This window comes from Sceloporus occidentalis, unplaced genomic scaffold, assembly GCF_023333645.1.
Source record: "Sceloporus occidentalis isolate IW3139 unplaced genomic scaffold, rSceOcc1.0.p SCAF_167, whole genome shotgun sequence".
In the NCBI taxonomy this organism is placed as follows: Eukaryota; Metazoa; Chordata; class Lepidosauria; order Squamata; family Phrynosomatidae; genus Sceloporus; species Sceloporus occidentalis.
This window is the reverse complement of record NW_028317147.1, coordinates 536070-558296: the sequence shown is the minus strand read 5'-3', so window position 1 is coordinate 558296 and position 22227 is coordinate 536070. Positions and strand designations below refer to the sequence as shown.

Below are 22227 nucleotides of genomic sequence, written 5' to 3'. Positions count from 1 at the left end.
ACTACTGTTATTATTGTAGTGAACACATCTATTAATGGTAATAAACAATGCAGGATAAACATTTACTGTTACTAGGAGGAGTTGAATTAGACCAAAGTTTACTGGTCTGTAAACCAAAAGGCTTCACAGTTCCATTCTTACAGTGGCTTACCAAAATAGCTTTCTACAGGCTGCAAAAAATGAGGTATATGTCACAATTACGTCATGATCACTGAGAAGAAAAAAAACACACACAATTATCTTTACAGGAAATTTGTGGTGTTATTCAAATTTCAGTCAGACACCATGAACAACTCTGCATTCTATAATAATAATTCCTGCCGCTAAAAGTATATATTAGATACGTGTGTAGTGCGAGCAAGATTTTATGAAACATAATAGCACACATGAATTTGCCTCAGCTTCACGCGTCTTTCATCCCAGTCTGTAGAGGAACTGTTTGTTCGGTCTGTGGTGTTCGATCGGACTGTTATTCGGAGAGCACTCGTTCACTTCCGGTAACCCACGTGTGTACAGTCTGATGTACCCTGCCGTACTTTGCTGCAGAGATTAAGCGCAATTTGGACTTGTTACCGGAAATCGTCAGAATGGTGAGTGAAGTGTCTTTATAGACATGATTAACTGCATTTCACGCTATTATCTTTTTCTATCTCATATAGCGCTGTATTAAGTAACGAGAGGGGATTTAACATTAGGCAGGATTAGTTAAATAGAATGTTATGAAGCTCAGAGGCTTCATTTTGCTTGTAGCCCTCTTTTTAATTAAACACAACTTTGGTGTGCAATGTTTAGACACAAATAATTCATTTAGCAACATTACCTTATTGTATACAACACTTCGTTTAGCAGGCTCAGAGGTAATTTTTGGAACATATTCCCAAATAATAACACGATATTTGCATATGCCTATACTGTAAGCTTGATTGAGCAGGGCCCTCCTTACCTGTTGTTTCTGTAAGTCAAATTGTTATGTTGTTTCTGTAAGTCAAATTGTTATGTTGTTTCTGTAAGTCAAATTGTTATGTTTTTTCTGTAAGTCAAATTGTTATTATTTGTACAATGGTTAGACAGGACATCAATTTTTATTTTTTTTTTTAACTAAGCAAAAACAAACCGAGAATGGCCGAATCATTTTTCACAGCACTTTACATTGAACATAGACACTCTGCATGCTGTGAACAGGCTTTGGGAAGTGGATTGCCCAAATCCAGAAATATTTTTTTTGCACAAGCAGGTTATAGATAATCTTATTTATCTAGTTAGAGATAGCTAGATCAATTTGACTCAATGTTTATGCATGAGTATGTGTGATTGAGGGAATGAATCCTGTGAATGAATGAGTATATGAATTGGTTTGTGTGTGTGATAGCATGGATGCATAAGTGGGGGGGGGCATGGCACAGGGTGGTTGTAAATTATGTGCAGACCCCATACTGCTGGCAGCATCAATACACAAGGGGGGGCAGCTAGCCAGGTTTCAGAATGTACTGGCTGACTTGGCATGATAAGAGTGTGATAGGAGTATAACAGCATTCACCCTCCTATCATGCCCAGGCAACCAATACATGCTGGAATCTGGGTATGTCTGTGCATGATAGGAGAGTGATTGCTGTTATACTAAGTAACACACCAAAATTGGACAAAAAAATACAATAACAATATTAATTTATATTAATGATTGTTAACAGCAATCACACTTCATGCCCATGGTTGCCTGCCAGTACATGTTGGAATCTGGGTATATTATATATATATATATATATATATATATATATATATATATATATATATATATATATATATATATATATGTGTGTGTGTGTATCTTAACATTATTCATTTTTTTGTACAATTTTCGTGTGCTACTTTTATTAAAAGTGTGGTTATTTGTTTTAAAGGTGTTTGGGGGGGGTCATTTTTGGTTTCAGCTAAGTGAACCCTGAATTTTCGGCTTTGGTCCAGGACTTTCATTTCGGTGCATCCCTAGAATAAATAGAACTATTTGATTTTTACTTATCCAGAATCCTGAATCTGTAGTCACTTCAGAGGATAAAACTTTCTAGGCCCAGAATTCAGTGAGAGGAAAAGTAAAGGTTCTGTGTCTTTTACATTATTTCAATCTGCATATTTTATTAAAGGCCATATTTTCTCTCTTTGAAAAATTAGTGCGGCCTGCGCACATATACAGTTCTGATGAAGTGGCCCACTTCAGAAAAAACTTGGACACCCCTGAAATATGCCATATTACTTAAGCATCATGCAGAGCCAACCCATCATGCAGAGCTTGCTTTTGTTAACTTTTACTATATACCTGTTATCTAACTGTAAGACATATTAATGCAAATAAAATGTTATTAGATGATGTAAAACCATGTACAGTGCAGTTGTACTTATTATTGGTATGAGTTAACATAGGGAATAATTCAGACTATATTAGACTATACCAGGTGGACCTTTTTTCATCAAAACAACCATGTAATTCCAAAGTCTCTGAAGTGTTTGTTGCAGACAATTGAGTCTCTTCCTTTAATTAGAACTGGGGTTTTGTTTCGCTGGTAAACTAAAAGCCTCTGTACCATTTTAGTAGAAACAAATGGATGAGGTATTCATCGCAGATACATTTTGATCTAGTATAATTAGACAAGGAAATCTTCCATCCATTTTCATTCTGTCCTTTAAATTTATTGCAGAGCACATCACTGTAATCCCTTTAATCCACGATTTCTTCTGTTTTCTGTGTGAATCAGTCAAAAGAAAATCAGTAAAATCCATATTTTCTTAAATCATTGCCAGCATTGATGCTCAATTTATACCAGGTTATACAAAATAGTATGTTGTACTGCTTATTAAAAAAATAAATAAATAAATAAATAAATATATATATATATATTTAGAACTCTTACATTGAAACTTGAAATCTTTTGCTGTTGAGTGACTGTTTTATCTTGGTAAAATTTTATGGCCAATATAGTTTATATTGAGAAAATAAATCAATTGACATAGTTACTTTACCATAAATTTCCATCTGTGAACCATGAAAATTACTATCAAATGTCAAGATACAAACTCCATTATTAAAGGACGAGCTACAGAGATCAGTAGCTGAGAGTAATGGTGCACCAATGAACATCATAACTGCTCTGCTTAACAGTAGTCTGTAGGGCAGCGTGGCAAGACAGGAGCTGATACTTAAGAAATATAATATGATAGCATGTCTGGAATTTGTTAGGAAGCACAAGGGGGTGTCCATTTGCGATGTGGGCAAAGGTTTTGTTTGGGGTTTTTTTTGCCCCAAATGCAAAGCAGAGTTTGTACCGTGTTCATCCAAGCACACCATCTCTTCAGTGAAATATGGCAGTGTAATACGTTTATGGTTATGTTCATTTTGGCCATAACAATTATACCAGATAGCAGTATTGTTGGTGGTGTCATGCAGAGCCTGTGTTGGGTTAAAGCAGGGGATTGGCATTAAAAGAGTTAACCTAGCTAGATGTGTTTTACAGCCAACAGCTTGCCCTCTTTAGCCACACAAACTCATGGACACCTTGCACATACCAGAGCCCTGCCATAAATTAATTAAGGTTCAGACTCCATGACCATTAGTGGTAACTCCCCTATGATATGGAATTTAGGGTGATGTCTTCTATGCTGGGTTTGGGTCATCTTGAGGACACAATGGGATCTGTCAATCTTCAGATGTATGTTAAGAGTATGTGATTGGCCTGGGACATCTCTGTGTGACACTGGAGGGGCTCAACATCTCAGTAACCTTAAAATATAAATTGGTGGTGGCAGCGTACTACCAGTCTGGTGTGGTACTTGTGGAGTGTTTGGGGTTAAGTGAGTGACCAAAGGACTGGTTTCTTTAACCCTTGCACACCCACACCCTATGTGTCCAGTTGTCTGATAGATATCAGATAATTATCTTGGGAAAACAAACAAAACTAGGCAGAGGCAAAAGATTAGATGAGCTTTTCGGCAAAGATTAGATGAACTTGGTTATTTTGTTAATGGCCCAAGCGGCACAAATATGTTAATTGTGGTATTTATATGTGGGTTCTTTGGGGTTTTGAAACTTATTTTTGGACAATATATATACGTCGCTTTATGTTTTCCAAGAGATATTGGAGAGAACTAGGTTCTCATTGAGTTTGTCTCTTTTTGATCAAGATCATTTTTGCGTCTTTTTTTAATTAAAGGGGAAGAATAGCCTTTCCCCAAGACATACGTAAACAGCGTTTGCCTCACACTCACCTTTTTTCAGTGAAACAGGTGGTTCTTAAGTGAGATACATTGGAAGTTTCCTTTACAGATTGTAGTGTCTAATGTAAGTACGCAATGCTTACATGGCTGCATAGCTGCGGAGGATACACAAAATTCCCTCTTCCCACGCGTTCTCCTTTAGAAGTACTGAGCCCTGCTGGGGGCTAATCTACGCATTTCGCCAATGTCCCATCAGCCAGTCATAAGGCGGTTGAAGCCAATGTTTCACTTAAACAGACCATGCAGAGCATATTATTAATTGATTTATATTTACACATTTAGGATTATTATATTATATATCTTATGTACTGTTGTGATTTTCTTTATTAAATCATTCGAATGGCTACTTAAATGAAGACACAGGGATAGCCACAATACCCCGAGGAAGCTTAAGAACGAAACGTGTCGGGTTGGCAGAGTACCGTATTTACGTACTGACACATACAGTAGTTCATTTGTCTATTTAGAAAAAAAATCATTTCTTTTAGAAGTATGCAACATTTCTGACTTTTGTACAGGACTAGTTATATCCCCTAGTAAGTCTGTCTTTGGAAGCAAGTGATGTTGCTGTGGTAACAATTTCTAAGTACAAAAGGGCAAGAAAAAATATATTAGCTCTTTGTGTTTCTCACACTTGTAGCTTTTTGAAAGGGAAAGGGTAACTTGTTTTGCAACAATGTTATTTTAAAAAAAAAACAAAAAACATCTCCTTGATTGCAATAGTGTTACATTTGTTGCACTTTACGCAACTATAACATCTGTGCCCAAGACATCTGTTCCAACTCTTAGAAACCAGCTTCATGTTGTTGGCAACACATTGGACTTGTAATAAATTCTTAAGTTGATAATGAGTTTATTCCCGTTAAGTGATAAATCAAAGTGACAGGACAAATTTATATACAGGCCTGCTTACAAATGGAAATGGAAATGAACTTGTCAGGAAGGATGGAGGCTACGCTGGTTTTAATCATGTGTAAGAAGAATGCAAAAAACAGAGGAACTAACAACCCTATCAAAATGTCATTAATGCTGTGCATTTGAATATGAATTTTGTACACAAAAGTTCAATCATATGATGTACAGAACCACCACCACCTATATTCTTGAATTAATTATTGCATGCTTTTAAGTCATTACATTGTTTAATCCAGATCAACCATATTCACATTGAGGGAGACGAAAATACTGAAAGTCAGTGCCATGGCTCTCAGTTTTTACCGTCGGTGCCTAAATCATTATGCTGTTTTATGAGGCTCTCTGTGGATGAGTTCCTTTACTGGCGCCTACAAAGGTCAATTCAAGTTGGCTCCAAGCATTATCTGTCTGGCTTCTAAATTCTGCTTGTATTTTTGCAGCCCCATTCGCAATATATATTTTGTTGCACACAATGATGCATTTCCACTATTATCATTTAAAAAGGTTTCTCTTTAAGCTTTGTGCAGGGTTAAATTATCTCCGTGTTTAACTCTTGGAGTGCATGAGGGATAATCAGTTAAATGTCATGCTGGTTTCTTGATAGATGTTGCCTGCGTTTTTGTTTTTTTCCCCTCGCCCTTTTTAAATTTCTGTGGTAGAAAATACATTTCTTGACAGATTGAAAAATAGCAGCTTGCACTTTGCAATTGTAAGCCAATTAGTCAGTCTCAAACCACACTGAATCGTTTGATCTCAATTGTGCATTCTATGGTGTTGCTGTGGATAAACAGGTGAAAACAAAACTTAGGATTCAGCCTTTGAGTGCCAGCCATGTATGATATATGTGGTTAGCAAAGTGGACTATGGATCCCATACTTTGTAGCAGTGTAGAGTCTCCGTTACATTAGGAGTAGTCTTCTCCTACCTCCTTTCCTTGAAACCTTGATGCTCGAGTTTATATTTGACTCCCTTCAGGGGAGAAAAAAGTGTGTGTGTGTGTGTGTGTGTGTGTGTGTGTATACTATATATATATATATACCGGTAATCACAAAGCTTCAGTACAAGGATACCAGTCTCTTTAAAAATGAGTACCAGTGTGGCATTTAGTGAAAAGTCTGTTTCAGTGCTTGCTGCTGCCTTCTGTTGGTTAGATTTCTAAAGATTTCATGGACACTACTATGCAGAGTCTGTTTAGACATTCAGCCTGTATGATGCTTCGGGAAATGTAGGAGTTGAGATGTTTAACTCTTATAAACTCCTTTTAATTCCAAGGTTACTAACTGCTTCCCTTGGCCTTTATTTACTTTAGGATATTTATAATGCCAAGCACACTCTTTTAAATCCTTTTTTTAATGAGACTGTTTGGGAATAGATATATATATTTGCGGCCCTTCTATATGTAGAGTACGAAAACTGTTGCTTATCCCCCTCGTGACTGGACACATTTTGCACCCCTCGTGACAATTGCCGATTTCTGTGGGACTCATGTTTAGCTGTAATTTATTTACTTTACACACAAATAATTTTATTTTTCCAGAACAAGAAGGGCTTTGTTTACATACAATTATTTGGATCAAATCATATAATTTGTCAAAAAAATTTAAACACCTTTTCTGACTTTAATTTGAGTTTTTTTAATCTTGGAAAAAAAAGTAATAAAAAATAGCTAAATGTATTCCAATATTTGTCCTGAGTTTTGAAATAGCCAATGTTTTTTTTTTTTAATGTATTTATTATTCCGAAGCTCCTTCGTAGCAGAAGGGCAGCACTATATTTGAATGTCATGCTGCCTTTCAATATGGTGTATATGGGCGCTCTGGAGAGTGATCATACAGCACCCAGCCATGTTTTTTGTTGTTGCTGAAAGTCTTGGTAAATAGGCGTTTCATCCGTTCCAGCTAAGAAGAAAAAAAACGATCGTTGATTGCTTTCTAAGCGAATTTCACTACATACCGTGCACATCAATTGTCTTTGTATTTTTTTTTTCGTGACGTCAGTTGTCGTGAATAGGTTAAGTAAATATGTTTATTAGTAAATTGTCCTTGAAGTCATAAAAAAATGATTGTTTGATAAAATGTATGAGCATAAGGTTTATTCTAGTATGCAAGATTTAGTAAACCTTTAGCTTGACTGAACTGAATGCATAGAGTACATTTTATTCTTTGTTTTTTTCCTCCAATCCTTTTTATATATATAATGTGTGTGTGTTATTAATGTAAGCAGATGCCATATGCTGTGAAAGCTTCATGCTGTTGCAACAACAGTCAGGCTTCAAACTGTTCCTTCCTACAAATGAGTACCAATAAAAACTACAGCTCTGTGTATCTGTATCTGTAATCTTTTCATATCTACAACGTTAAGAGCAAATGTATTTTTAAAGAAGAAAAATATATGTACTTTCTCTGTGGTTGTAGAAACTGAAATTCAGCTTCAATTCCTAATCTAATATAAATTCTTCACATGGTAAAGATAAATAAGTCCATTAGGATTTAAAATATTGTGTTTCCATGGAAATGAACACAAGCTCTAAATTTAGCAGCTGAAAACTAAAACAAACCAAGCATGGATTTTTTCACACACAAATTGCACAGATAAGCAACTGCTTTACTATCTTGCTACCGATTCCATAGCACTGAGCGATATTGCCCAGAGGTCACAAGGATGGAAATAATAGTCCTCATTGCAGAAGGAGTCAAGCTGATTACTTAGCGCAGTTGTTTTAGCAAAGCTATTTTCAGTTCTTGCCTGTTGCAGATGAAACTATAATAATCGAAATAACTGCTCGTTCCCTGTTACAAATTAAATCCATATATATATATATATATATATATATATATATATATATATATATATATATTTTTTTTTAGAATTAAACTTAATACAATCATTCCTTTAGGGTGCAAATGTTATTTTGTCGTGCACATTTTAAAATTCCTTGGGGTCTCCCCCCCTTTTTTGTATTGTAGCCCAAGGCACAGCAGAATAAGGCAAAGCAAGAGAAGAAGGTAATCCACCCATATAGTAGGAAAGCAGCCCAACTTGTACGAGAAGGTCATAAGCAGGACAGAAAAGAAAAGTAAGTTATACCATTTGCACATATGTGTGTGTATGGCATTCACATTTTTCCATTTTTGTATAGCACAAAATTAAATAAAAAAAATATTTTGGCTATTTGATTCTGTTCTATATATTCTACAATCAATTTAATAGTCTTGTCATTTTTAGCGTAGACTGCATCTATTTGCTTTATCCACCGTTGTGTCAATTAACAGATCACAAAACTGTTCAAGAATATTTAATATCCATTTTAAATCTTATATCATTTGATTCTCTTAAATAAACTTGTTAGTTTGATCTCAACTAAAATTCTGATTTCTTTTTTTCTTCCTTAAACTAAGGTTAAAGAATGAGAAAGCTTTGCGACTAAGCATTATTAGTAAGTATTATTTACCTGCTTTTGCAGATGGCTGGGAAATAGCAATGTAATTGGACCTTGTCTGGTCACACTTTTTTCCCGAAATTGCTTGAACAGTTGTGCATGTATGTAAAGTGCCATACATATCTGGGCCGTACATTTTTATAAACTGCATAGTACTCCACTATACCCAGGGCATGTGATTTTGTGATTAAATGGCATGCTCTGGCGTATTAGCTGAAAACACGTGGGGAACCACAAAATGCGTCTCAAAAATGTTGCAAATAAATATTCTCCCTACTGGAAAGACTTTCCCCTTTCCGGTGACCCGCAGTACGGTCAGAGTTACGTCTCAGTAGTCACAGATGTGCACCTTCACCAGTGAAACTTTCTGTGTTTATTTACTACTGCAGATTTGATTCTGCTGTAAATCCCATCTAATAAATAACATTGCAACCTGCTGGGATATGAAGCATATATACATTTAACCGTGCAGATTCAATAAAGAAGTACAGGGGAAAGCTACTTATTGCATTACTTATGTGGCATGTAGACCCACTCTGTAGCAGACCTTAGTGATACATAATTGTTAGGAAGAACCATCCTTTACATACTTGCAGGAGAAATTCACCATGACTGACACTATAATGGATAGCATTAAGGCAGCTCACATACAACTCTCTACCCAAAGGATTAAATATGATCTAGATGATATATATTAATATACATCAACACCATACTTCAAAGGCAAACATTTCTCTTTTATTTTGTATGCCAGTTTCTGGACAAACATTATAAAAAAACAAGATAGAATGGAACCAAACGTAAAATCACACAGGAAGGGTAAAGATGTGAGCTAAGATTTCAAAAATGTGCGTTAAGAAGAGTGTTTCATATGATTGGGGGATGAAGAGAATGGATAAGGTTAATAAGAATGGTATTAGGAAATAAAAAGTAAATGTTTGAAACTGGTGCTTATCCTGTTTAGTAAGGTATGGAAGCCATAGACAGGGTAAGATAACGTTTATTTCTTTTTTTGTGTTAACTTAATCAATTAATATTTTTACTACAAAATAATCTATATAAGATAAATATGCTTGTGTACTTGCCAGTTGTCCATCTTGTCACATAGTACAACGTTTAGGTTACAGTAACACCAGTTAAATGAGTATGAACTCTTCACTGCTCATCACCAACAGCTTCTTAAATGTGATGTCACTGGTAACCATATACAATGCTTTTGTTTTAGGAAAGTTCCTATTTTCGCCTATACTAGTCATAATAATGACTTCAGCTCTATTTTTTTTATGATTTTATGTGATATCTGTTCCAGTTTTTACTTGTACATATATTTTGTGTTCTATGTATTTTCCACCATAGGTGAAAAGCTACAATGGTTTCAAAATCACATTGACCCAAACAAAAATGAATATACAAAGAAAGAAGCATGTGAGCTGATCGAAAGGTAAAAGTTGCAAAATATGCACAATTGCTTGATCCAGGTGTGCAAAGCTAGACTTACCCCCAAATAGTCGCATAGTGCATTGCATTGCTACCATTGTAACAATACCATTATATTGCGTAACCATTCTACCAACCAGTTATCTCATATGTGGTGGCATATCAGAGTTAACCCACCATAGTATATTGGAAGCTGTCAAGCTGCTCCTGAGACAACTGGCATCCATTTTTCATGCATCTAGTGGAAGTCTTGCACGTTTAACAGTATACATGCAAGGTAAAGAGGTCTGGTGTTTACTGTTAAACGTAGAGACTTCCTCTGGGGACATGAGAAAGCTGCAGATCGGGCATAGACCGTGCTTCTTGAAGCATGAAAAAAGTAAAACATAACCGTAGTAGCCTATTATAAGCTTGAGCTGCAATTCAGGGTCTTGTGATATCACATGTTCCTCCCCCCCGCCTCGAAGTCCAAACCTTCCTCTTCGCATTCAAAGTATACATTTAAAAAATTTGATAATAAAGACACAAAGGAACATGTATTTATTTAACCCCTTAATGACAATTGCCGGTCCTGGCACGGCACGGCAAAGCATGTGCTTTACGACAATTGACGTGCCAGGACCAGCACGTCTTTAAACGGGTGCAGAAAGCGATCTACTATCGCTTTCTGCACCCAAAAAGCGTTGCTGAATGCCTCGACCTCGAGGCATTCAGCAACGCCGCGATCGGCACGAAGGGGCCATCTCTGGCCCCTCCACGGGGCGTCAACATCCGCCATACTTTGTATGGCGGCGGACGCCCGTTTTAAAAGCGTTTAGGAGGCGATCGACGATCGCCTCCTAAACTTAAATGGTGTCGCTGGAATGCCTCGATCAGGAGGCATCCAGCGACACCAAACACTAACCTTTTGATGGGCTGTGACCGCTCCGGAGAGCGGTCACAGCCGCAGCTGCCGGCAATCTTCGCCATCAAGGAAGATGGCCGCCGTCCTGTAACAGGAACCACAAATTTTAAAAGTTCGCTAGATAGTCCAGACCATCTAGAGAACTTTGGCTCCACTTGCAGGTTGAATACAGGTACTGCATTCACCATGCAAGTCAATGGAGCCCAGCTTTCTAATCACAGTGTGATTAGTAAAAATAAATTAAAAAATAAAATAAAATTAATAATAATTAGAAAAAAATAGTAAAAAAACAGTAAAATGTAAAAATCATTTCCCACTGATGTCACTATCAGGGGAACCTCCAAGTTGAAAAAAAATGTTAAATTTTTTTTTTAAAAAAATAAAAAAAATATATATATATATATAAAAAATATATTTTTGTGAGCAAGTCCTAAAATTAGCATATTAGCTTAAAACAATTCTCGCATGGAAAGAGTTAAAATACTGGCATATTAAATGCCCGTGGGGTGTCTACTTTTAAAAAATGTATGATTTGATGGGGTAAATTGAATGGGCCAGGTTCAACAACGTCCCAATTAACACGGGGGGGAGGATGACCACACATCTAATTTCCAATTAGAAAAATGCACACGTACCAAATGTGGCCTTTTAGTTCCCCCCAAAAATGACACACCCATGCATGTGGGGTATCACTGCACTCAGGATGCTGAACACATTATGGGGTGTCGTGTGACAGCGGCATATACCAGGAGCTGTAAATTCATACATAAAGTAGGTGTGTGTGGGAAAAATACACACACAAAAATATTACTGCAAACTTTGAAAAAATGCTGGTGGTAAAATATGTGCATGCAAAGAGTTAAAATACCAGCATTTAAAATACCCTGTGGTGTCTAGTTTTGAAAAATATATGGTTTTGTTGGGCACACTGAAATGGCCTGGCTCAAAGATGTACCAAATAGGGCATGGGCAGTGGATCCCAAATGCCAAAGTTCAACATTGAAAAAAGCGCATGCCCCAAATGTGGCCCTTTTGCCCCAAAACAGCCAGGCAAAATCATTCATGTGAGGTATCGCTGTACTCAGGAGATGTTGCTGAACACATATTGGGGTGTTTTGTGATAATGACATATACGAGAACATTTTAATTCATACCTGAATTAAAATGTGTGTGGAAAACCAAATGCAAAAAAATGACTACCACAAAGTTTGACAAAGACTGGTGGTAGATATGGTGCATGGAAAGAGTTAAAATACTAGCATTTGAAATACCCTGGGGTGTCTAGTTTTCAAAAATATATGGGTTTATTGGGCACACTGAAATGGCCCGGCTCAAAGATGTACCAAATAGGGCATGGGCAGTGGATCCCCAAATGCCAAAGTTCAACATTGAAAAATGCACATGCCCCAAATGTGGCCCTTTTGCCCCCAAACAGCCAGGCAAAATCATTCATGTGGGGTATCGCTGCGCTCAGGAGATGTTGCTGAACACATATTGGGGTGTTTTGTGATAGTGACATAAACTAGAACATTTTAATTCATACCTGAAGTAAAATGTGTATGACAAAACAAATGCAAAAAAATGACTACCATAAAGTTTGACAAAGACTGGTGGTAGATATGGTGCATGGAAAGAGTTAAAATACTAGCATTTGGAATACCCTGGGCTGTCTAGTTTTCAAAAATATATGACTTGATGGGGTAAATTGCATTGGCCGGGTTCAAAGATACCCGAAATGGCACATGAGGGGAAGAATTACCAGATTTGGAAAAAATGGCTTTGAAATAGCAAAACGCTACCTGTACTTATTGCCCCATAATGGGTAGAAAAAAGCAAAAAAACATAAAAACATTGGGTATTTCTAAACTCAGGACAAATAGTAGAATCTATTTAGCAGGTTTTTTCATTACCTTTTATAGATGAGTAAAAGATTTTTCAACTAAAAGTTAGAAACAGTCATTTTTTTCTAAATTTTTCACCATATTTTATAATTTTTTTAATAGTAAATAATATGATACAATCAAAACAATGTCATCTAAAGAAAGCCCTTCTTGTCCTGAAAAAAACAATATCTAATGTGTGTGGGTTCAGTAAACGGGAAAGAAGAAAATTACAGCTAAACACAAGCAGCGCAGAAATGTTAAAAAGGCCATTGTCACAAAGGGTACAAAAAGTAAAATCAGCCTTTGTCTCGAAGGGGTTAAATGCATGTATTGCTATACAACGAAATAGTACTTCTGAGGTTTTCTTATTTGATTATTGGTTTAATGATTCAGCCAGATTGATAAGGGTGATGGGAGTTGTAGACCTTAAAAGCTGATGCACCAGAAGTGCAAACAAGGTTGGCATATTTGTGAGCATGTGTTATTACTATGTGTTTGTTTCTTTCTAATAAATATGGGATTTAATCCTTTTATGTGTGCCCAAACCTCATTATATTGTATGTTGCCGCCTACATAGGTGATGGAGAAAATGATTTAGTTTTAGATTTTAATTGTTTTAATTAGGGCTGAAACAACTAATCGATAAAATCGATAATAATCGATAATGAAAATCGTTGTCAACGATTTTCATTATCGATTAGTCGAATCGATTTTTATCGATTATAAAAAGGGTTTTTTCAGAGCAAATGCTCTGAAAAACTCCTCTCCTTATACAATCCGACCTCAAACAGAGATCGGATTATAACACTAGAATCCAGATCCCCCGCAACGCTGCAGGATACATGGATTCCCCTAACTGTCGGCCGGTCTCTCACTTCCATCTCTCCCCCCCCTCCCATACACCCCTCTGACTCCTCCCCCCTCCCATACACTGCTCTGCCTCTCTCCCGACTCCCTGGTGTTTTGTGAACCTCCGTTGCTGACAGGCACTTTCACTGCAGCTTCATAGAAGCATCAGCGTAAGTGAAGGGCAGTGACGGAGGCTGTCTGTGCACATCGTGCAGACCCCCACCAGCTGACAGAGGATGATCCTCTGCAGGAGACCTCGATTCTCTGTCAGCTGGTGGGGGTCTGCACGATGTATAATGAATTTCAGGGTGCAGAGCATTTATGGGGAGCGGAGTGGCATATCAGGGTGCACAGTGGCATATAGGGAGGTATAAGGCATAAATGGGGGCGAGTGGCATATTGGAAGTTATAAGGCATATAGGGGGTATAAGGCATATCGATATTAGGCATATCAGGGGGCATAAGACATATCTGGGCATAAAAGGTATATCAGGGGGCTCAGTTGCATATCACTGGCATATAAGGAGTATAAGGCATATCGGGGGCACAGTGGCATATCAGGGGGCACAGTGGAATCTCTGGCATATATGGGGCAGAGTGGCAAGCTGGGGGTCAGATGTGCATAACTGGGGGCAGTTTGGTAAATAAAAGAAAATATAAACAAGGCTTTTTTCTCAGTTTTTATTAAATATGAAAAATAGTTAACATATGAATTAATATTTACTAATAACTTTGTATTAAAACCTAGTTTGAGAAACACTGTTTGGGTTCTTGTAGCTTTTATTATTATGTCAGTAAAATAAGAAGGTGAATAGAGAGAGGCCATTGCAATAAAGAGGTGAAAGTGTAAATTGTACATTTTTATTACATTATTTTAAATTTTAAAAAAATTGCATTTTTTATCCGATTAATGGAAAAAATAATCAGCCAACTAATCGATTATTAAAATAATCGTTAGTTGCAGCCCTAGTTTTAATCATGGTATCTATGAACTGCGTACCTTGTAAAGAAAATAAATATTATACATTTCACTGCATGCAAATCAATGCTTAGTTAATGGAGTTTAGAAATTTCCTCCCCTGGCTGCATCTACTAAAACCATCTACTCGGCATGATGCTTACTTCCTTAGTACCAACAGCCAATCACATGTAAGCTAACAAAAACATCAGTGTTCACATAGCATACACATGATTGGCTGCTGTTACTCCAATTATTTCAATTGATAGTTAGCACCCATTGACCTGGTGCATGAAATGTACCGATAATGTCATGTATTCTTGTTGCATCATGGGTGGGGGACATTATCGGTACATTTCTTGGGGGGTTAAATGAGTGAGCAATGACAATGCAAAGAATGCATTCATCAATACATTGGAGTCCGCACAAAGTGACTCCGAAGTACGCATAACTTGAAAACGAGATTGTGTGATGTTCTAAATACTATGACTGATATCAATCCGTGGCTAACTTAATGAAGCTCCAAGTTTTCGTACAGTGTTTTTTATTTTCCATGCCACCTAATATCATGTAATGGAATTCTGAGTCATTAATGCACACATTTTTTTCTCTCTCAAGTTGGAAGTGTAAAAGTAAACATATTGCACGTGTGGTTTGCAGTAACTGTATAGTTTTAGCATGGTACATTATTTGTTGGGATACCTATACATGTATTTTATAGAACTAGCTTTAAACTGGCTACTTTTTGTTCAACATTTAGGCAAATAGTAGTATTTCCTTTTTCAATATATGTACACTTTTGTTTCCCTTTTCTATTTGAATGGTCTTATATAGCCTTTTCTTTCTTTCTTGATTTTTGTTTTGCTTCACACTAGTTATAAATAAACATCGGTGCATGTCATGGTCATATCTCCATTCATCAAGATAACAAATAAATGAATATATAATTGATTTCAAAGTGTTTTGTACTATATTTAAGGATATATTCTGCTTGTAAGCTGTAAAATCTTAGTTCTGGAAGTTATGTGTTGTCCTTGCACTTTCCTAACTTTATTTTAATGGGTTACCTTGTGAGAAGGTATAGAGCTATAGTTAAAAATCAAAGACTTTTCTTATCTCCAATACTTTGACTCATGTATTGTTTTTTTTTTATATAGCTTATTTCATTTTGTTCTCCTGTCTGTGGCAAGGTTTATGTGAAATTAAACTCTTTATCAGCTCCTAGCAGGAGTATCTGTGCAGTGCACACTTGCCAAAAAAGATCTCCTCTATAACTGATGTGTCTGTAGATTTCTGCTTTCATCCCTGCATGATACGTGTTCTTATTAGGTTTAACGTATGTCGATTGATATATATGCACACAAAAAAAACAAGAGCCAAATTACTTGGACTTGCATAATAATAAACATAAATGTTAAATAATGCAACATAAGTACAAGTATTACTATTATTATTACTAATTATTACTATTCTTACTATTCTTACTATTCTTACTATTACTATTATTACTATCATTTGCATAAGACACTCCCATGGCTTTAGTGGTGGCATTGCTCTACCAGTGATTGAATACTTTCAGAAGCTCTGCAATTACATTAAAGAATGCATATTAAAGTGCTGACACAGTATGTTAATTATGTATTCATCCATAACAGTGCACTAAAGTGCCCCTTTTTAATTACTCAAATTATGCCATACAATGTCATCAAAGAAACAGAGCAGTTAAATCTTGGTTTTGATTTCCTGGTAAACCAAAACGATTGAAGTCCGTAAATCTCTTAAACATGAACATGAAATATTCTGTTCAAATATTCCTGACCTTGACCAATTATTTTCTTTTGAAATAAGGTCTCTGGTATCTTAGTGGTCACCATTAATCAATATACCGCCAGACCTTTTGTTGGAAAATTGCTACTCTGCCTCCATGTTACATTTATATCGCTTAGAAGCAAGATTGCCATAAACTATCTTTTATGCAAAAGTAGTCAGTGGTGACGTGCTGTTGAGTCCTTCATTGCACACTTTAGCTATATCAAGGCATATCCCGCAGAGATGTTTTCATCTATATGAGTCTTCTGTCACTGTAAGCTTTGTTTAGATGTCAGGAAAATTATGAACGTTTATGATGGTAATTTTCTCTGTCTTGCAGTTATTTGCATCGGTTCGATAGTGAGTTAGAGCAAATTGAATTACATAACAGCATCAAAGGCAGGCAAGCGAGACAGCACGGATCCCGTGAGACAGTCATCAAACAGACAATGGAGCGTGAAAGAAGACTGTACAATGGATATGGAATCGGTATGATATCTTGAGAGTTTTCTGCTTGCATCTCTGTGAGGATGATTTTACAAAAATAGTTTATGCTGCAACAATATAGAGGATTCTGTAATATCAAGAGCCATATCGTTTGTAAAAATAGGCTGAATTTGCCAATCTGCTTATTGCACAATAGCTTTGGTTCCTTAATGTTCTTGTTTTCAAAAATGGATTCATGCGCAGCCGTTAAAGAATGGATTTATCATATAGTGTGGTCTCAACAGATTCATCTTTACCAGCTTTTTTGCCTTGGTCTAGTCTATCGACGTTCATAGGGCTACAAATTCAGTAGATATATTGGTACTATAGTTATAAGGCCCAGTGGGTAATACGGTTTAATATGTATATATTTCTTGTTTAATAACTAATATCGAATTCAGACGATAAAAGGGGTCTTGTGTGTTCCCTTTTGTACCTTTAATAGGCTGTAGAGTAGAAATATGAAATGTTTTCCAAGGAATTTCTTTAATCAGGAAGTAGTTACATTTTAAGAATACTGTAGAGGTCGAATTTTAGATTTCTTTTATACAACTTGTCAAACAGCCTGTTTTGCTACTAGTCTGTCTCATTTGACATTGGAAACCTTTTCAAAGCTTACCCTTTGGCTGACTCTGGTTTACTAGCTTTAACATTCCTTTAGGTATTTTTATTTTTAGTTTGTCATTCTTCACACATTTAACTTCTGAGGTAAAAAATGTTTTATTACCTTTTAACATGAAAAGTTTTCCACAGCAGAAATTATCACTCAAAATGCTTACATTGCAAATACAGTGAAACATATAGTAGTGATTTACAATGACTTTGTTTTGTACAGATTGGGATTTATTTAGACTAAAATTACTTGCCGAAAATAGAAGTGCTATTTGTGTGCGTTTGAATTATGCAATGTTCTCGCTAAGTCGTTTTCTTTTTACTATTTTGTGAAACTAAATTCTTAACATGTGTGTTTAAACTATCATTTACACTTTCAATAAAATAATCTAAGACATTTCTAGAACACAAAAGCTAATTGTGCATATTGTATCACCCAGAGTTGATAAGTATATTGGGTTTCTTTGCTTCGGGTATCATTTTTGGAAGAACTGGAGAAATAAATGACATAGAAATACATAATTTAGCAACAGAAAAGCACTATTCGGCCCATCTAGCCTGCCTATTTTTCCAGGTGTACATACTCAGACCTTTATCAGTCCTTGGTCTTGTCTTAGGCTCAGTACAGCTTTATGCCTATTGCATGATTGATTGTCGATTTGAATAATAACACAAGTTAGATGAAGTGAAGGACCCTGAACCTCCATTGCTCTTCATTCATAATTTCCTGCTGCAATGATATTCTTTGTTGAAACAGTGGTCATTTTCTATTTTATTTAAAAAATTGAAGTCTCTTGGCCTTGGTGCATCCTTCAGAGTGGTTCCTTCACAGAAGCCAGCGCATTAGCCTGTATCGCAGTCTTTCATCCTGATGCAACATGCATTCCCAACACTTCAAATCCTGGTCGAAGGTTTCAGGATTGAACTGAGCATAACAGTTTAAACTGTTACTGGAATAATAACAAATTCCACTTGATTTCCTGAGACTTCAGGCAAGTTCACACCCCAAAAATAGCTCTACATGTGGGGTACTTTGTATAGAGCCTCATAAAGACATTATAAATTGTCATTTAGTTTGCTAAGATCATTTCTTTGTGACCTATGCGGCAATAAAAGTACTTTTAATCCAACCGAGGCATTTTTACATTTTAAAGCACATTCTGCTTATTTAAGCTGAGTTAAGGAAATTGACAGGTTGAAATAATTAGCTATAAGTTATTGGTCTTATGTAGAACCTTCATTAAACAAAACTCCGCAATCCGTCTAAGGAAAGAAGACAGCAATTTAATTCAATCTGTCAGTTTCCAATATGCATGCTTGTCCTGGGCTTTCAATCTTTTTGGCTTTAGATTTTGTGAAGAGGTTGTAATGTTTATCATCTACGGTTCTGTACCATAAAATGTTTATTGCATTCAAAATCAATGTGATTGGAGCCTATTTTTAAACAATGATTAAATACCCAATATTCACAGAGGTGCTGTTGTAGCACTTTTTACCACGTGACAGGTAAATTAATCAGTGTTGGAAAGAATGGCAGAGGCTTACTTTCTTCCAGCATCTGTCAATTTTTTTCTAGTCTTAATTACAGTATACAAACATTAAATGTTTAAGAGGAATGTCTTGTGGGAAAAATATTACATTTTACTCTAGCTACCACTGCTTTTGTGTGGTTTTTTTTGTTTTTGTTTTTTTACAACTAACATAATTGACTTTTGATATCTCATTTCAAAGTCTGATATCTGTATTGTAGGTAGTAAAATCAATTCCTGCCCTAATGATCTTCCCATTCTACTCACCCTTACAAAGGTGGTCTGAGCCAATCAAAACCAATATGCGACAAGGAAAAAGGTGATATCACTTAGTAGAGGTAATCATGCAGATCGAAGCATAGATAGTCAAGGTTCAATATCCTGAAGATGTGTATAAATCAACATATTTATAAATGACCCTGCATTGAAAGTCATGTTTCTGTGTTTGCAGACGACACTAAACTAGGTAAAGTAATACAGTGCAAGCGGGATATTACAGTGCTGCAGAGGGATCTAGATAGACTGGCGGACTGGGCACACAAATGGCAGATGAAATTCAATGTAGATAAATGTAAAGTTATGCACTTCGGGGTAGGGAATGCACAAGCAACGGTAGTGAATTAGGAGTAATGACAAATCTGACTGCTATTTTGGGGTCAAAAGGATTTTTTTTCCCTGGTTAGTGCAAAATTGGAAAGAGCCAAAATTGGAAAGATCAACCGCAACCAATTAAAGGCTGGACTTGATGGGCGCATGTCTTTTTCCAGCCTATGTAACTATGTGTATATATCCTTTTCCAGGAAAATTATTCCTACTGTCGCCTGTTATGGTGCTACTTGCTGTTGAATGGTTCAATCAGGGTTTGTGAGGGTAGGATGAGAGGGGATAGAACTTATAATAATGTTTGTCCTGTGACGCAGACCTCCACCGCCACAAATTCCAAAATGTCTCTAGGATAATTACCTTGATTCTCACACAAAATGCCAAGCTGTAAGTCATTTCAGTAGGAGAATTCAGTTATGCTAGAAGCTGTGGCTTACTGGGTTTAAGTTTGAAAAAAAAAAGACATGATCAAAGATTAGACCTTTTGGTTATTGAAAAGTGAAACGGCAGACTGTTATCATGCAATGAGTTTTTAACTCTCAAGCAAGTACTACAGAAGATGGAACATCATTCTAGTTGAAGGTGTCTCCCCATACTAAATCAGTAGATCTCTTAGAAGAAATGCCTTAATGTTGATATTTAAGCATACATTTGTTGTTGTTCATTCGGTACCTGAACTTAAAACAAAAAAACAACAGATCTTGTATGGAGACAAAACCTTGATCCACCCAATCCACCTATTTTATTTGCAATTTCTTATAAATGGTATACCCTCAATACCTGTTATGCTCTCTGATACTTAAAAATGTGCTTGAGTGTGTATGTATCAGATGAGCACATAACCAGTCTAGCCAGCTAAACGTAGGGTGCTTCAATTTTCTCATAACTACGTAGGGGTAATTCTGGTGTACCGTGTGTTGCCGACAACTATTAGCACCCTTGCTTTACCCTCTTAAAGTTATCAACAGGTTAACCAATGAACACTTTTCAAAATGTAAATGAAAAAAATCTATCTTCGCTATGAATGAAGTATGTTTTCGTCTGTCTTGGCATAAACCTTTATTGTCTGTGTAAGATCACTTTGCGAGCCCAGACTCCAATGCAATTGCTATTATTCGGATCACAACATAGTTAAAAGGACTTTCATGCGTATAATACCTGCATGGTCACTTTTTCGTGTCTTCCATTTTTTAAATGTATGGGGGTGCTCTGCAGAATTTGCCTTATGTATTTGCACCTTTCCCAACCCCTCAGCTATTTTCATTGAAGGAGATATGTCTGGCCAAACACATCTCCTTGAACGCTGCAGAAGGCAATCTGTTTAAACCCCTATGCGCATGCGTGGGAAGCGATCCCATTGGTTTCAGTGGGATCAATTTCCAGTCAATGATTCAACCATTCAGTGGCAAGAAAAGGCAGCTTCTGTGCCAGTTAAGTGCTTTTTCCCTTTCTTAAGAATGCATATTAAAGTTCTTTCATACGCATTCTTTAGTAGGGCTATTGTGGAAAGTAAACTGTCCCATTAAATGAATAACATTATCATGTTACTTAATGTATTATGCAGGATTGGTAGCTTTTTCTGTCTTTGTCCCCCATTTTTCTAAATTGTATTAACTGCTTTTTATAAGCGCTCTCACACATTCTTAGTATCTCATAAGCTTTTTATAATAAAGCACTCATTTCTTGTAGTGACCTTTTGAGCCCAATGTTAAGTAGATAAAATGTAGGATTACATTTTTCTAAAGGCCATAAAGAATAATGATTTGAATGTGTGATCTTTATAAAAGTTTTTTTTCTGCATATGTGTGTATTCAATGCACCAAACAAGGATTTATGATGATGTGATAACATTGAAGCGTAACTGGCAAGGTTCTAAAGATTTATTTTTCTATCCTTTGGGTAAAATGAATACAACGGTACACATCTGCCTGTTTTCTGTATTTTTTTAACCTCAATAACATTTGTTAAAATAAAGCAGCCATTAGGAAAGATGGAAAGTGATCAGCATCATATCTAAAGCTGGATTATGTCTAGGTTCTTAAAATGCTTTCCTTCCTCTAAATTGCATTTTTATGTTATTTTTATACTGTAAAATATTACAGTATATGTTCTACTTTTTTTTTCTGGGAAAAAGGGTTTTCTGTCTAATGGAATGTCACCCAGTGTTAGAAAAAAATACTTGCCAATACTTTCATGAAACCTATTAATTCAGTCATCCATCTGTTTTCTCGTGAAAAGCCAGTGTTTCTACGTAAGAGAATCACTAATGTAAGTTCTTTGCTGCTAAAAGATCACTTCATAGATCTGCTGTTATTTTTTGTGTCATCAAGTCATTTTATGCAATTTTATGTTGTATGTGTAACAATCCAGGATGTACCACTTTCTAATAAAATAATATCCCTGCTGGTGTAAATCAAATGTATTTTATTTCATGTTATTTCAAACATAGAAACATAGAATTTGATGGCAGATAAGAACCATTCAGCTCATCTAGTCTGCCCATTTTTTCCTGATGTGAGGGATTTAAACCCCTATCAATC

The 22227-nt window shown here is 36.1% G+C and overlaps 1 protein-coding gene across 1 annotated transcript in view; it reads left to right on the top strand.

Annotated features, from left to right (window-relative positions):
• Positions 1-386: 386 nt before the first annotated feature.
• LOC149279405 (translation machinery-associated protein 16-like) overlaps positions 387-22227 on the top strand; it is a 34366-nt gene continuing 12525 nt past the window's right edge. Inside the window, exons 1-5 of the mRNA XM_089501223.1 lie at positions 387-497; positions 8145-8254; positions 8577-8614; positions 9974-10058; positions 16798-16946. Coding sequence (XP_089357349.1) covers positions 387-497; positions 8145-8254; positions 8577-8614; positions 9974-10058; positions 16798-16946 — 493 coding nt within the window. The remainder of the gene's footprint in view (positions 498-8144; positions 8255-8576; positions 8615-9973; positions 10059-16797; positions 16947-22227) is intronic.